The 16,184-nt window shown below is 44.2% G+C and overlaps 1 protein-coding gene across 1 annotated transcript in view; it reads right to left on the reverse strand.

The window, feature by feature from the left end:
• Positions 1–15,110, reverse strand: part of LOC126092704 (putative inorganic phosphate cotransporter) — a 173,919-nt gene extending 158,809 nt beyond the window's left edge. Inside the window, exon 1 of the mRNA XM_049908430.1 lies at positions 14,977–15,110. Coding sequence (XP_049764387.1) covers positions 14,977–15,064 — 88 coding nt within the window. The 5' untranslated portion in view covers positions 15,065–15,110. The remainder of the gene's footprint in view (positions 1–14,976) is intronic.
• Positions 15,111–16,184: the final 1,074 nt, after the last annotated feature.

Raw genomic sequence — 16,184 nt, forward strand, 5'->3', positions numbered from 1 at the left:
GAAACGACGGAGAGGTTTCGTCCCCGCCTTAGCTCTCAGTGGTTCACAACCCCACAACAGGCTATAGCAGTCCACTCACCCCACCACCGCCCCACGCCGAACCCAGGGTTATTATGTGGTTATGTGGTTCGCCCCCCCCCCCCCCCTCCCCCCGCGGGAATGTCTCACACCAGACGAGTTTAGCCCCAATGTTTGCCTGGTAGAGTAATTATGGTGTACGCATACGTCGAGAAAGTGTTTGCGCAGCAATCGCCGACATAGTGTAATTGAGGCGAAATAAGGGGAACCAGCCCGCATTCACCGAGGCAGGTGGAAAACCGCCTTAAAAACCATCCACAGCCTGGCCGGCACACCGGACATTGACACTAATCCGCCGGGCGGATTCGTGCCGGAGACGGGCACGTCTTCCCGCCCAGAAAGCAGTGCGTTAGAGCGCATCGCTAACCGGGCGGGCTGTCTTGGTTTAGCTGTGGTTGTTCCTTCGTGACTTCGGCAGCTTTATATGGGTTGACATGTCCCTAATGAATATGTTTCTCATGTGACATCCAATTACTAGACCATAGAGCTCTCCTGACATGCCCATTAGGCTTTTACTGCTTCTGTATTGACAACACAATACTCTGATGACAACGTAATACCCCCTGCCTGCTTTTGTACTGGCAGGTCTGCATCTCATGACAATTTTGTGGTCAGTGCCGCCTTACGTAGGGAGTGTGTGTGACTCTTGACGTTTTCTTTAGAGAGAAATCAATACTGTTAGATTCTGAAGCATATTCTTTTCCATGCAGATAACGCTCTATGAGAACACGAATATGTTCATATTCTCTCATACATACCAAGTAAGACCAGTAGACCGTCTCATGCCACAGGCCAAGCAATGCATCGCCGGTATAATAACGGTGATTAGTGATTATGCGGCGACCGGAACACGAGCCTAATGCCGTATCTGTTTGAAAAAACATCCTATCTTGTTTTAGGGAGCTCCGAGAATGTAGGAGTGCTGTGGGTATTACAGTCCTCGTGGAGAAGGGGGAGAAGGGGCCCCACTTGACCCCTCACTAGATGTGTAATGCAGACTTCGTAATCATATCGGAATTGATACGTATTTATACATGGTGAACATTAATAAAACCGACAAAATGTAGGGATGGGTTCCTGACTGGAAATGGAGGAAAAAAGGCCATTTGAACATGTGTCTGTAAATGGACAAGTTGTCCCTGAACACAGTACAGAGCTGCATCGCATCCACGTCACAACAGGTTTTTAAAGTGGCCTCCATGGGATTGCAGATGATAGGGATAGTAGAGGTTGTCATTCAGGATACACATCAACGTACTTCGGCATATATCATGTTGGCGGGCCACTTGGCTGGAGCTTTTGGACTAGGGTTCGTCCCGAAAGCCTGTAGAACCCGGTCCTCCAGATCTGATGTACGCACAGTCCGCCGCCTCTACATCTACATCTACATCTACATCCATACTCCGCAAGCCACCTGACGGTGTGTGGCGGAGGGTACCTTGAGTACCTCTATCGGTTCTCCCTTCTATTCCAGTCTCCAATTGTTCGTGGAAAGAAGGATTGTCGGTATGCTTCTGTGTGGGCTCTATTCTCTCTGATTTTATCCTCATGGTCTCTTCGCGAGATATACGTAGGAGGGAGCAATATACTGCTTGACTCTTCGGTGAAGGTATGTTCTCGAAACTTTGACAAAAGCCCGTACCGAGCTACTGAGCGTCTCTCCTGCAGAGTCTTCCACTGGAGTTTATCTATCATCTCCGTAACGCTTTCGCGATTACTGAATGATCCTGTAACGAAGCGCGCTGCTCTCCGTTGGATCTTCTCTATATCTTCTATCAACCCTATCTGGTACGGATCCCACACTGCTGAGCAGTATTCAACCAGTGGGCGAACAAGCGTACTGTAACCTACTTCCTTTGTTTTCGGATTGCATTTCCTTAGGATTCTTCCAATGAATCTCAGTCTGGCATCTGCTTTACCGACGATCAACATTATATGATCATTCCATTTTAAATCACTCCTAATGCGTACTCCCAGATAATTTATGGTATTAACTGCTTCCAGTTGCTGACCTGCTATTTTGTAGCTAAATGTTCGTCTGTTTGAATGGACCCACGACCACATAAACGCCCGAAAAGAGCTTGAAATGTTGTGTGATGTGGTAGGTGTCTGTGAGGGTACTTGTTTTGGAGTAGCTGTGCAGCCTCTCGGCCGTTTCCATTTTCTCGGCCGTAAACAAATCTCGGATTGTTCCCGACATGAGTAGCTGATCATACTGCTGCTTACAGTACGCTATGTCGATCACACAGGCTGCAACACACAAGGAAGACATAGCGTCATCTACCGTGGCGACAACGCAACACGGGCACATGTTCATAGAACCCTTTTTCCTCCATTTCCCGCCAGAAAACCGTCCCTGCAGTTTGTCGGTTTTATTAATGTTCACTCTGTATGAATGACTGTCTTTGATTACGTTAAACTGGACCCTGCCATGCCACTTGAGAACATGCAGGACTATTTCTAAGTTTGCATTATTCGATGCTCCAACGAGTGAATGGATATGTGGAACGAAGAGGAGAACATTTTGAACATTTGCTATCACTTTCTGACTTGAAAACTTTGAAAAAATTTCTTCGAAAATATTTTTGGAGAACGCTTTTACTTGGTCACTTTTTCTTGTTTTGCTGTAAGCGACACGCCCCGAAATTCTGTAAAAGTATTTCTGGGGTAACTTATCATTGAGTAAAAGAGTATTCATTGCACAAAAGCGTGTAATCAGAATAATTGCTGGAGCTCATCCAAGATCATCCTGCAACCACTTATTTAAAGAGCTAGAAATCTTCACTGTAGCCTCACAATATATATATTCACTTATGAAATTTGTTATTAACAATCCGAACAAATTCAAAAGTAATAGCAGTGTACATGGCTACAACACTAGGAGAAAGGATGATCTTCACTACTCAAGGTTAAATCTAACTTTGGCTCAGAAGGGGGTAAATCATGCTGCCCCAAAAGTCTTTGGTCATTTACCTAATAGCATCAAAAGTCTGACAGATAGCCAATAGCATTTAAAAGGAAATTAAAAGAATTTCTTAATGGCAACTCCTTCTACTCATTAGATGAACTTTTGGATATATAAGTGGGTAATTTCCCAACCTCAAAAAAATTGAAAATATTGAGTGTCATGTAATACTTTGCCTAATGTAATAGCTTGTATAGACACCTTTTATTAACCTGACACGTTCCTCATCATTACGAATGGTCGTATTCATGATCTATGGAACAAGTACTAATCTAATCTAATCTAATGTACCCTGTAAATGGCATCAAAGATCAAATAAATTGCTCCATTAAAACAGAATGAGTGAATGAAACATTAGCATGTGAAACAATGTAAAATCGTTGGTAGCTGTAACATATGAAATGGTAACTTAAAAAGAACTCATTCTATGCAGTTCAGAAACCACAAGAAGGTTCCACACAATACGTGTATAAAATACGAAGATATGCAGATGGAAGAGGGTGACAGAATTAATTCTTGTGAATAAAACTTGGCAATAAATTCAGTTGGCAGTAGCATTCAACAGAACTGCTTGAACATATGAATAAAACGTTGCATGCAATGAAATGTTGTCAAGCGTAGGTGACATAAAAATAGAAAATACCGTATACTTACTGTCAGACCATAATATCATGCAGTATCATATTTTGCGATAACTAATATAGTCATGGTGAAGTTTCCCAGGTCCAAAAGCGTCTACTACGAATTGTTTATGCTATGAATTCCAAGAACACTTTGCCAAAGTGGGTATAATAATTATAGCAATTATTCCCTTTAATGAAATGTGTCACAAGCAAAGAATTTCCTTTCAGACCAACAGCTCAGTTCACGTATTCCACTCCAGCAAAAATCTTGATCAGTCTGATCCAGAAAGATGCCCATTACTCAGGATCAACATTTTCAGTAGCCTGTCAGCAACCATGAAAACCGTAGCTACAACAACTATGTTAATATTATGCAAACCACTGTGAGGTGCGTGGTGGAAGGCTCTTCCTATTGCACCAGTTGTTAGATCTTTCTCTTGTTAAACTCACGAATGGAGAGCGGTAAGAATGATTGCTTAAAAGCCTCTGTGCGTGCCGTAATTACTCTAATCTTGTTCTCGTGATCTCTACGGGTGCGATATGTAGAGGGTTATAGTATACATTGAGGCAGAAAAGGTCAAGGGACACCTCCTAATATGGCGTCGGACCTTCTTTTGTCTGGCGTAGTTCAGCAGCTCGACATGGCAAGGCAACAAGTCGTTGGAAGTCACCTGCAGAAATACCGAGCCATGCTGCCTCCATAGTCATACATAGCTGCGGAAGTGTACGAACTGACCTGTCGATTATGACCCACAGATGTTCCATAGGATTCATGTCGGACGATGTGGGTGGCCAAATGATTCACTCGAATTATCCAGTTGCGAACAGTTGTGGCCCGGTGACATAAAAATTCCAACGTTGTTTGGGAACATGAAGTCCATCATGAATGGCTGCAAATGGTCTCCAAGTAGCTGAACGTAAACATTTCCAGACAATGGTCGGTTCCATGTAAAAACAGCCTACATCGTTACGGAGCCACCACCAGCTTGCACAGTGCTTTGTGCCACTCCAGGTGAGCCGCAACGTCCAAGGGACCGCCACGCCGCCTCCCCCCTCATCTCCTGGTAGCAATACGGGAGAAAAACCGGCTGTTCTGTGATTGGCAAACTCACTCGCCAGCCGACCACAACGAACCATCTCAACAAGAGGCGCAGGGAGATCAAGGCAACTCTCGAGGAGCACTGCAACAAGGTCAGGGCGGACGTCGTCTCCATTCTCGATCCTGCGGACGGCAGCACCTGGCGTGTCGCCGAACCCTCCTGCGACGTCGGCAGGCCGTCCCACCACTGCAGGAAGGCCAGGTAGTCGTCTGTGACTCAGACGCGATTGCCAGTGTGCTGGCTGAAGCTTTCGAGGCCAATTTTACCCCAGTAGCAGATGTTGTCGATGGCGATCACATCTAGCTTGTCAATAAAAGGCTGCCTTCCTTCTTGGCTGCCCGCAACGAGGATGGTGCCATCCTCCGCAATTCTCTGAGGAGGAATTTGCAGTGCAGCTTCTATCCCTCGATGCCAGACGGGTCAGGGGCAGCGATGGGACCATAAACATTCTCCTTAAGAATCTTTCGTCAGGGCTCCATCGGTATCTGGCCAACACCTTTAATCAGGTTCTTAGTTTGGGAGACTACCCTTCTGCATGGAAACATGCAGCCATGGTCACCATTCCAAAGGCAAACAACGACCCTCAGCTGGCACTGAGCTACCGTCGCATCAGTCTCCTCCTGTCCCTCTCAAAGGTCTTTGACAGCTATAACTGTGGTGCCTACAGACGCATGCCAATGAGGAACGCCCCCTGCCTGATGAACAGTTTGGCTCCAGAAGTGGCCGCGCTACCTCTCACCAACCGCTACGCCTGATTGAACCTACCACGAAGGCGCTGGAAACGCAGGAGTACCTTCGGGCAGCACTCCTGGACATGTTTAGGGCCTTTGACTCCGTGTGACATGACGGCCTCGCGTGCGACCTCTTTGTGCACGGGGTTTGACGTCATACAAAATATGTATGAACTTTCCATGTACAGGCTGAACAAGGCACATTCTCTGTGAGGACAATACGTACAGGTGTGCTACAGAGGTCGGTACTATTCCCTTTGCTGTACTCTCTGTACACTGCTGATGCACTGCAAGTGGCATGCATAGAGTTGGCTCTCCATGCCCGAGGCACGACGTTTTCACATGCAGTATGAACATCAACAGCATGGGTCGCCGCCTTCAGCTTTGCTGCGACACTTTCGGTGCTCGGGCCACACCAGCTCCCCGAGGACATGGGCCTCTCGTTGCTGCAGGACGGTTCTGCTAGAACTCAAGTGCTTTTTACGAAAGGGTGGGCTACTCCCGTAACCGGCTCGTCAGCAGTTTGAGTCACCAGCACCACCACCGACCGATTAAGCGTTGACCAGAACCGTTGGGCGAGTATTCAGTCCGTAACGCCATGAGGCCCACCCTCGCCCCCACCTCCATCGCAGGCCGGTCTCCCACGACAGGCCATTCAATTCAAGATTGCCAAACCATGAAAGGACAACATGACAGTGCTTATACTGCCACAGATCGGGCTCAGTATGCTCGCCCATCACAGCGAAGCGGTGATGTTATTTGTAGTCTGGTGTTTCTAGTAAACTTCCAACGTGATTATGGCCGCACGACGGAAAGATACGAACGCGGAATGGTAGTTGGAGCTGGACGCTTGGGATATTCCATTTCGGAAATCGTTAATGAATTGCATATTCCGAGATCAGAGTGTTAAGACTGTGCCGAGAATACCAACACCGTGCATTACCTCGCCCGCATCTCGTGGTCGTGCGGTAGCGTTCTCGCTTCCCACGCCCGGGTTCCCGGGTTCGATTCCCGGCGGGGTCAGGGATTTTCTCTGCCTCGTGATGGCTGGGTGTTGTGTGCTGTCCTTAGGTTAGTTAGGTTTAAGTAGTTCTAAGTTCTAGGGGACTTACGACCGCAGCAGTTGAGTCCCATAGTGCTCAGAGCCATTTGAACCATTTTTTTTTTTTTGCATTACCTCTCACCACGGACAACGCAGTGGCTGATGTCCTTCATTTAACGACCTAGAGTAGCAGCGTTTACATAGAGTTATCAGTGCTAACAGACAAGCAGTAGCGAGTGAGATAACAGCAGAAATCAATGTGGGACGAACGAAGAACATATCTGAAGGTCAGTGCGTCGAAATTCGACGTCAACGAGCTATGGCACCAGACGACAGACGCTTGTACCTTTGCTAACAGCACGACATCGCCTGCAGCACCTCTCCTGGACTCATGACCATACCAGTTGGATCCTAGACGACTGGAAAACTGTGGCCTCGTTAGATGAGTCCCGATTTCAGTGGGTAAGATTTGAAGGCAGTGTACGAGTGTGGCGCACCCCTACGAAGCCATGGACTCAAGTTGTCAACAATGCACTGAGCAAGCTGGTGGTGGCTCTGTAATGATGTGGGCTGTTTTTACATGGGACCGACCATTGTCTGGAAATGTTTACGTGCAGCTACTTGGAAACCATTTGCGGCCATTCATGGACTTCATGTTCTCAAACAACGTTGGAATTTTTATGGCACCACGCCAGCTCCCACTGTATTCTGGGCCGGTGCATCGGTGACCCAGGCCGAGAACTTCCGCCCTATGGCGTTCACCGTCCAGGTGCTGATAGGATGGGCGCCCAGGTGACATCGCCGCGCCGACTACGTCCATGTCAAAGATCACCGGGAGAATGACGAATTGAGCACATCCGCCTCACCCATGGCGGGAGTTAGTCGGGTCGGAAGGCCCCAAAATGATGGCGCTGTGCCTCTGCGCCGGGCGGAAAAGGCGACGCCCGCTGGTGTTGGTGAGGTGAGAATTCGACTGCGTGCTCTTCGCACTGGAGTCGCCCGCAATGAAAGGCCGCCTTCCCCTTCCCCCATAGCCAGCAGTGTGTCGACGTCAGCCTCTGGGCGGCCGGTAAGCGGCAACGAAGGTGATCTCACCAACCGGCGCCACAGTGGGCCAGAATCTTGAAAACGTGGCCAAAAAGGGAAAAAAAAGTTTAAAGATGGGGATTTTGGACTATCAGGTTGGCAGCAGCAATGCTGGGACAACTGAATGCCGGCTGTGCGGACGACCAGATGTTCATTTGTTCGGTAAAAATGGAAATGTCGTGTGGCTAGGGCCTCCCGTCGGGTAGACCGTTCGCCTGGTGCAGGTCTTTCGATTTGACGCCACTTCGGCGACCTGCGCGTCGATGGGGATGAAATGATCTCAGGTCAAATGCGGCAGTTCATTGTGAGCGTCCGCGCAGCTGGCCAGGCTACAAAAACAGTCGTGTTGTTGAAGGAACTTATTTATGTTTTGTGCAAGTGAAACCAACACTTTCAATATGGAATGTATTCCAGGAGGTATGTACTAGTGAAAAAACACTTATATCACTATTAAATCATCAATTATGCACGTTTACATTTCAATTAACGTACTACAGGGAAATGAATGACAAAATCGTAAAATACGCTTAAAAAATAGAGATAAGTTACGAATTCCACGACATTCCGCTTTCTTTTGCGCTGTGTACGCAAGTATATATTATTACCTTTGTAAATTAAGCTTCAAATCCTGCGACTAGTTGCGACTCTGTCTTTGAGCCACGTTTTAAGCGACACTTGCAAAATGTCATTGTTCAGACATCTTCAAAAATGACAGTAGAATCAATTATTTATGAGTTTTATTTGTACAATTTAAATTACAATCGACTCGTAGAAGCATTGTAAAGAATAAAATAATTAGAAAAATGACGAAAAGTGTAACACAGATTTTTTTTTTAAATTTCAGTTTCATCTGATCCAGCGTATTCCAGAATCGGATTTTCGAGGAAAGATATTTTTCTAATAACAAAAGAGTATTTGTCAAATGATTTGGAAGGGGTCATAGAACATTTGGAAAGGTCGTTGACAGAAAAAAGTGGACATACAATGAAAATTCCCTATGATATGAGGCCTACCATTTCGATTTTGTTAACAAAGTTAAGAAGCAAGTATAAGGAAGCAACTCGGCGACAAGGATATTTTTTCAAGAAGAACGAAACCTGGTTAAATACAATAGTATACATTCCGATTGATTCGAAACCTGCAAGTGTGACTAAATCAACAGGCCGACCTGCCACAAAATTTAAAACATTATCTGATAGGTCTAAAAGAAGGAGAAGTGAGGAGATTCGTACGAAGTTCAGTCCTGTCGAATTATCGTTCGCCGCGCAAATGAGTCTTCGATCTTCGGGGCACCCAGATGCTGCGAAGATTGTGTAAGACGTCACACTGTCAAGTCCATCCAAGGTGAAAAAATACAAGGCAGGCTTGCGATTTTCAACATCATCGCCATCCTCATATGATGCAAATGAAGGTCTAGCACTCCTTTTCGACTTGAAATTGTCAAAAGAATCTTACCAGCATTTGAGCAATGGGGCTAAAGGAAAAGGCTTAAACACACTGTATCCACCGTATTCAGCTGTTTTGGTAGCAAAAAAAGCTTGCTGCCCTCCAGACGTAACCCTCACTTTTAGCGAATCAAAAGCTGAGGTACGGTTGCAAGCTTTGTTAGACCACACTGTTCAACGTGTTCTACTGCTGAAACGAGACGATATTTTACATATGAGTGATTCGGAAATGTCTAATATGGCCCTTATTTGTAAGTGGGGCTTTGACGGAACCTCCGGGCAAAGCATGTATAAAATGAAGTTTTCAGATTCGAGTATTTCAGATGCAACTTTATTTTTCACTTCGCTTGTTCCACTGAAACTTGCAGGTGTAAATGAAGAAACTAAAGAAGAAAAGATCTCATGGATTAATCCGAAGCCGCCTTCAATCCTCTTTTGCAGACCACTGAAGTTAGAATTTACAAAGGAAACAGAGCAAACGTCTTTAAATGAGAAAGCGTATTACGACAAACAGATCGAACAACTCGTCATTCGAAACAGTTATTCATGGGAAAGACATTTCCATTAAATACAATTTAAGCATGACCATGGTAGATGGTAAAGTGTGCAATGCTATCACCAACACGAAATCTGCTCAACGGTGCTATCTCTGCAAGGCTACGTCTGCCCAATTTAATAACATTGATGATGTTTTGAAAAAACAAGTTACCGCCGATTATCTGCAGTACGGACTATCAACTCTTCACGCCTGGATTCGATGTTTTGAATGTTGTATTCATTTGGCATGCCAAATGAAAACAAAAAAGTGGCAGGCACGTAAAGCAGAAGATAAAGAGGAAAAAGCAATACTGAAAGCCAACATTCAAAACGCTTTCAAAGAGCAGCTTGGAATTGTAATTGACATGCCGAAACAAGGGTTTGGCAGTACGAATGACGGAAACACCGCTCGACGTTTTTTTGAAAACACTTCAACATCAGCGCTGATAACTGGAGTTTCCGAAGAACTAATCCACCGTTTCCATATAATTTTGCAGACGATTTCGAGCGGACGTCAGATCGACGTTGAAAAGTTTCGAGCATACGCCTTAGCAACTGCCAGGCACTACGTGAAAGAATACCCCTGGTACAACATGCCAACAGCAGTCCATAGATTGTTGATTCACGGTCCAGACATTATTTCTTCGGCCCTTTTACCCATCGGTCAACTATCGGAGGATGCTGAGGAATCAACCAATAAGTTGATAAAGCAATATCGCCTGAGTTTTTCCCGAAAATTTTCAAGAGTTAAGACTATGGAAGACGTGTTCAGGAGATTGTTGGCAACGACAGACCCCTACGTTTCTTCCTTACGCAAATCTTCGCCGAAGAAACTGAAGAGTTTGTCGCCAGAAGCCGTTGCCCTCTTAGTTCCTGTGGCGGAAGACTATGAAGATTCAGATGCAGATGCAGATAATGAGGAAACAGTGTTTGAGGATGATGACGATTCAGTTGAAGCAGAAGATGAAAAAGAATAAGAAAATGAAAACTTGTAAATTAAGTTATAAAAAATTTACAAAATAAATAATTGTAATTAAAATGAAATATTTTTTTGTAATATTTTACACCGTCATGTAACCTATATTTGGTCCTTTCTTCGAGTTTTCCACTTTTTTGGTTTATTTTTTAAGCATTAACTACAATAACCCCGAAATACTTACTTTTATATGAATAAAAATATACAAATATAAATAAATAAAAAGACGTAGATTTTGACCGCCATCTTGGATCCACCATTTTTAAAATTTTTGAACTCTGTCATCATCAGTAACCTCGATAATTCCCTAAAAATTACTTTTATACGTAAAAAATGATAGTAGTGTACATAGAGCCTGCCATCTTGGGTCCGCCATTTCGTTTTTTTCACTTTTTGATATCATATTCTTAATCAGAAACCCTTACATACTAAGTTTGGTACAAATTGAACAACTACTTATATTTTGACCAGCTTTTTGGGATTCTGACCCACTGTACGGCGTTGTGACCACCACAGCTCCGCCAATGCACTGCCCCTTTACACCTTGTGTACGCGATACTACCGCCATCTGTATATGCACATATCGCTATCCCATGAGTTTTGTCACCTCAGTCTATTCCTAGTTTCACCGCTTACACTTTGTTCTTAAAACTTACTATACTCCGATTACAATTATATTGTGATTGACGTTTTAGCGAGTGAAGTAGTGGGGCTAGTGGTCTTCCAATCGTCTTTGTTTCTCGAGTACCACATGTTCGCTGTGTTGCCTGTTTTGTATGTACGGGTAGCGCCTTGTTAAGCGTGGCTGGCTGGCTTCATGCCGGCGACGCTACCCTCCGCCACTGCAATCTGTCTGTCACAAAATAATTTTAATCAGAGTACGAGTAAGCTTTCACGCGATAATCATTACATGTAAGCTTCCACGGCCGGCGTCTTCATTAATTAAAATTTCCGGGCTGAATTGCCGTGGTCCATTGAGAGAGAATTCGACCAGTTTTATATATGGACTACGGCAATTCAGCCCGGAAATTTTAATTAATGATTTCACGCGATAGTTTGTGTCTGTCTTCAGGAGATTTCCAATTCAGTTCTTTGAGGCTGTCCGCGACCTCTTCCATTGGTCAAACAAACATGTGACCGTTCTCTGCGTACGTTCTATACCCCACACTTGGCATGGATCCCACACACACGAGCAAATATTCCAGGATGAGGGTTTTGTAAGCAGTCTCATTTCTAGATTGACTGCATTTCCGTAGTAATCCACTGATGAACCAAGTCTGCCACCTGTTTTACCTGTGACAGAGCCTATGCGATCGTCCCATTTCAAATCCCTTCCATTTGTGTAGTTTGCCCGGTTTCGTCCGTGACTCCCTTATATTGTAGTTATAGAACACTACGATTTTTCGTTTTTCGAACTCTAAAATTTTACATTTCTGAACACTTAAAGCAAGTTGTCTATCTTTGCACCACTTTGAAATCTCATCAGAATCTGATTGAACAACTGCGCAGCTTTCTTTCATACAGTACCTCAGTATAAATAATAGCATCATCTATGAAACGTCTAACATTACAGGTAATATTGTCTACAATGTCATAAATATACAACACGAACAGCAAGTAACCAAATTCACTACCTTGGGGCACATCTGAAATTACTTTTACGCTTGTCGATTACTCTACATCCTAGGTAACTTGCGGCGTCCTCCCTAACAGTAAATCCAAAATCGTGACGAACTTCGCTTGATGCGCCACAAGATCTAATTTTAAATAATAATTGTACCTGTGGTACTGAGTCAAATGCTTTTCGGAAGTCAAGAAATACTGCAACTTCCTGACCGCCTTGATCCATCACTTTCAGGGTGTTGTGTGAGAAAAGGGGAAGTTGGATTTAACATGATGGATATTCTGGAAATCCATATTCGTTGGCATTCTGTTTGAGATATCTCGGTACATTTGAGCTCAGAATATCTTCTAGGATTCTACAACAAATAAATAGAGTACAGCTGAAGAACACCCTAAAAGATTTATTGTTGGCCAACTCCTACTCCGTTGATGAATTTATTAACAGAACAAGTTGATATATTTATGATTAACTATATTTCATAACATAAATGCTACATAGTATTATACCTGACTTCGATACAATTTTAGCGCAATAATGTGAACTCTATAGGTAAGCCTTGTGTTTCTTTAATGATACTTCACTACAATAACTTTGGATCTAGCTTATACACTTCACAACCTATACTTTTAAATGCTTATGGTATGTTTTCAATTGATATTTAAATCAAAAAGACGTATAAAATTTTTGACTTTTTCTCGTGCTTCAGGACTATCTTTAAAATTATACATATATATATATATTTCAGACAAATTACACATCCTCAAGAATCTGGTCACTATGGGTCTATGAAACGAACATGTATCTAATCTAAAATTTTACTTAGTATGAAGCATATTCTCTCTTTTCGCATTAGTTTTTTCTACCTACGTCTTAATTTTCTGGTTTTGAGCTTTCCGCCACAAATAATTTAATTAATGACTTCTGTACTTCATTGAACAAGGAATAAAAGTGACTACACTTCTAGTTTTTACCTTTTCCATCTCGCCGAACTGCATACACCCATTACGTTTACGAAGGGCTCTCAAACAGTTTCTGTAAAGTGATATCCTAATTCCGCTTCTGTAATGCAAATTCTCCAATACCGATTCTGGTAACTGCCGTATTAGAGCTCCCACAGTCGAATTCGGCTCTATATAAACATTCTGGCGCCTATGCTTTTTAAACTGTTGCTGACGTGGACCATTTGTCGTGCGTAAGAAAAAAAGAAAATTCGACTCATCAGGAAGTTACTCATGTCAAATATTTAGTTGACGGGTAAAACGTTTTTCTTTAATCAAATGCAAGACATACAGAGTAGCAATTATTGAACTACATGAAAAGAAACGTAAATTAGTCACAAACTACGGCGTGCACACACAGTATTCAACATGTAAACGTCATTACAGATATTCGCATTTCGGTCAGGGCAGGTTCGATATGCCTGCCATGATAGGAGATGATGTGGAGCAGACGAATAGCGAAATATTGCATCACCCGCTTAAGTGTCGGACCGTCGCTGTTGTTGATGACCTCCTGAATGCCTGTTTTCAGCTCAGCAGTGGTTTTAGAGTCATTACTGTACACCTTGTCTTTAATGCAGCCCCACAAAAAGTAGTCACATTTATTCAGATCCGGAGAATATGGCGGCCAATCGAGGCCCATGCCAGTGGCCTCTGGGTACCCCAGGACCAGAATGCGATCCTCAAAGTGCTCTTCCAAGACATCAGTTCGATGAAGTCAAGCTCCGTCCTGAATGAGCCATTCTTGTCAAAATCATGGTCACTTTGGATAATGGGGATGAAATCATCTTCCAAAACCTTCACGTACCGTTCGGTGGTCACCGAGCCATCAAGGAATATCGGCCCGTTTTTTCCGTGACTGGACATTGCACACCACACAGTCATCCGTTGAGGGTGAAGAGAATTATCGATCACGATATAAAGATTCTCAGTTCCCCAAATGCGCCAATTTTGCTTATTGACGAACCCATCCAAATTGAAGTGGGCTTCGTCGCGCAAGCGCATACTAATTCCCATCATACTCCGCGGCCAACCGTGCGGTTTGAACGTCCTAACGCAAACCGTTCAAAAGTTAAGAATATTTTATTTCATATAGTTCTATAATTGTCATACTGTAAATGAATGCTGATATATTTCCTGGATTTGCAAAATCGAAGTATTTAGCAACCTTGAGTAGCAGCATAATTTGATCATTTGTAAACAGCTGGACTCACTCTCGCTTTTAGTGACAAACGCTCAAATACAGGGTTAAGAATATGTCACTTCTCATTGGGAGGATTCTTAGCTATTCCAAGTCTCCAAACGCTCGAATGCAGCAATGTTCGACCGGTTACCGCTTCGCGCCTTTTTTTCACAGCGCGCGTGGTGTAGAGTGGTGTTATTGAATAGTTTCGCACGCATTAATTAGAGTGGATAAAATATTCAGACACTTTTCTTATCAGTCTCCCCCTCCTCATATTTAATAGTTTACTGATGTCCATTAGGAAATTGTACTTTCTCTTTGTTACAAGTATTACGGAGATGTTGACAACCTCTCTTAACCGTGACAATGGACTTAGCACAGATGATTTAGGAACAAAGTCTTGTAAAAAATAGCTGATTTCCGGATAATCGATATTTGATTGCGCTAGCCAAATCAGTGCTGGGCTTAGGTGTAAACAAGACAGCGAAAATCGATTTCTGGAATCGGAGTTTCGTTTTGCGCAAATTGTGTCCCTGTAAACTCAGTGGCAGCGCCACAGAACATCGCACGCCACTGGCTGTAACGTACTTGACTCGACGTAATCGGCGCCGGCGTCCCTCACATCGTCGAACTCCAGTTCCGTGGAGCTCTCTGCCTCCTTCTTGTGGTCCTCCATGGAGAGCGGTCACTTCTGCACTGCTCCGCGGCCGAAGAACTACTGACTAGCAGGCTACCATCGCGTAGCAGCCGACCTCCCAAGGATACGGCGCCGCCGACGCTGCTGCCGTCTGCCGGCGGTACCGTACGAAGAACTGCGGGATGGCTCGTACGGAAATCCAGTGCAGTTTACCTGTATTCTGTACGGTATCTGTATAGACTACTCATCAGAAGCTTCGGAACCTCCTATGTAACGCAGAATTTTGGAGAGGCTGACTCGCCAGTATTAGAGGAGGCAGGGAGTATTGGGTAAAGCAGTGACAGCTCACAAGGAACTCAGTGACTGCTACCGTGGACAAGTCATTGGATGTCACCTCAGTAACAAATCCATCAGGAACGTTTCAATCAGAGAGAACAATTTCTTAATTCATGTCGTTTATTTTTGACAAGATTGTGTTTGTAAATTGTCTGTGCCTCTTTCGTAACCATGGTTAAGCGCGGTTTTCAATACCTCCGTATATTTATAACCAGAGAGTTCAATTTGTTACTGCATGTCAGTGAACGTATGAGGAGGAGAGGGGGATGGAGCAAAATATGTCTGCAAAACTTATGTGCCGGCCGGAGTGGCCGAGCGGTTCTAGGCGCTACACTATGGAACCGCGGGACCGCTACGGTCGCAGGTTCCAATCCTGCCTCGGGCATGGTTGTGTGTGATGTCCTTAGGTTAGTTAGGTTAAAGTAGTTCTAAGTTCTAGGGGACTGATGACCACAGCAGTTAAGTCCCATAGTGCTCAGAGCCGAAAACTTATGGTTCAAAATGGCTCTGAGCACTATGCGACTTAACTTCTGAGGTCATCAGTCGCCTAGAACTTAGAACTAATTAAACCTAACTAACCTAAGGACATCACACACGTCCATGCCCGAGGCAGGATTCGAACCTGTGACCGTAGCGGTTGCTCGGCTCCAGACTGCAGCGCCTAGAACCGCACGGCCACTCCGGCCGGCGAAAACTTATGCACCCTAAATAATATGTGCGAATCTGTTCGGTGACAGCAGTCTAAATCACGCGCGTTGTGGAAAATCTGCGAAGCGATAACACAGGTCTGCAAAAAAATATTTTTTTAAAGTTGTTTGAAATT

Source organism: Schistocerca cancellata, chromosome 1 (assembly GCF_023864275.1).
Source record: "Schistocerca cancellata isolate TAMUIC-IGC-003103 chromosome 1, iqSchCanc2.1, whole genome shotgun sequence".
Classification (NCBI taxonomy): domain Eukaryota; kingdom Metazoa; phylum Arthropoda; class Insecta; order Orthoptera; family Acrididae; genus Schistocerca; species Schistocerca cancellata.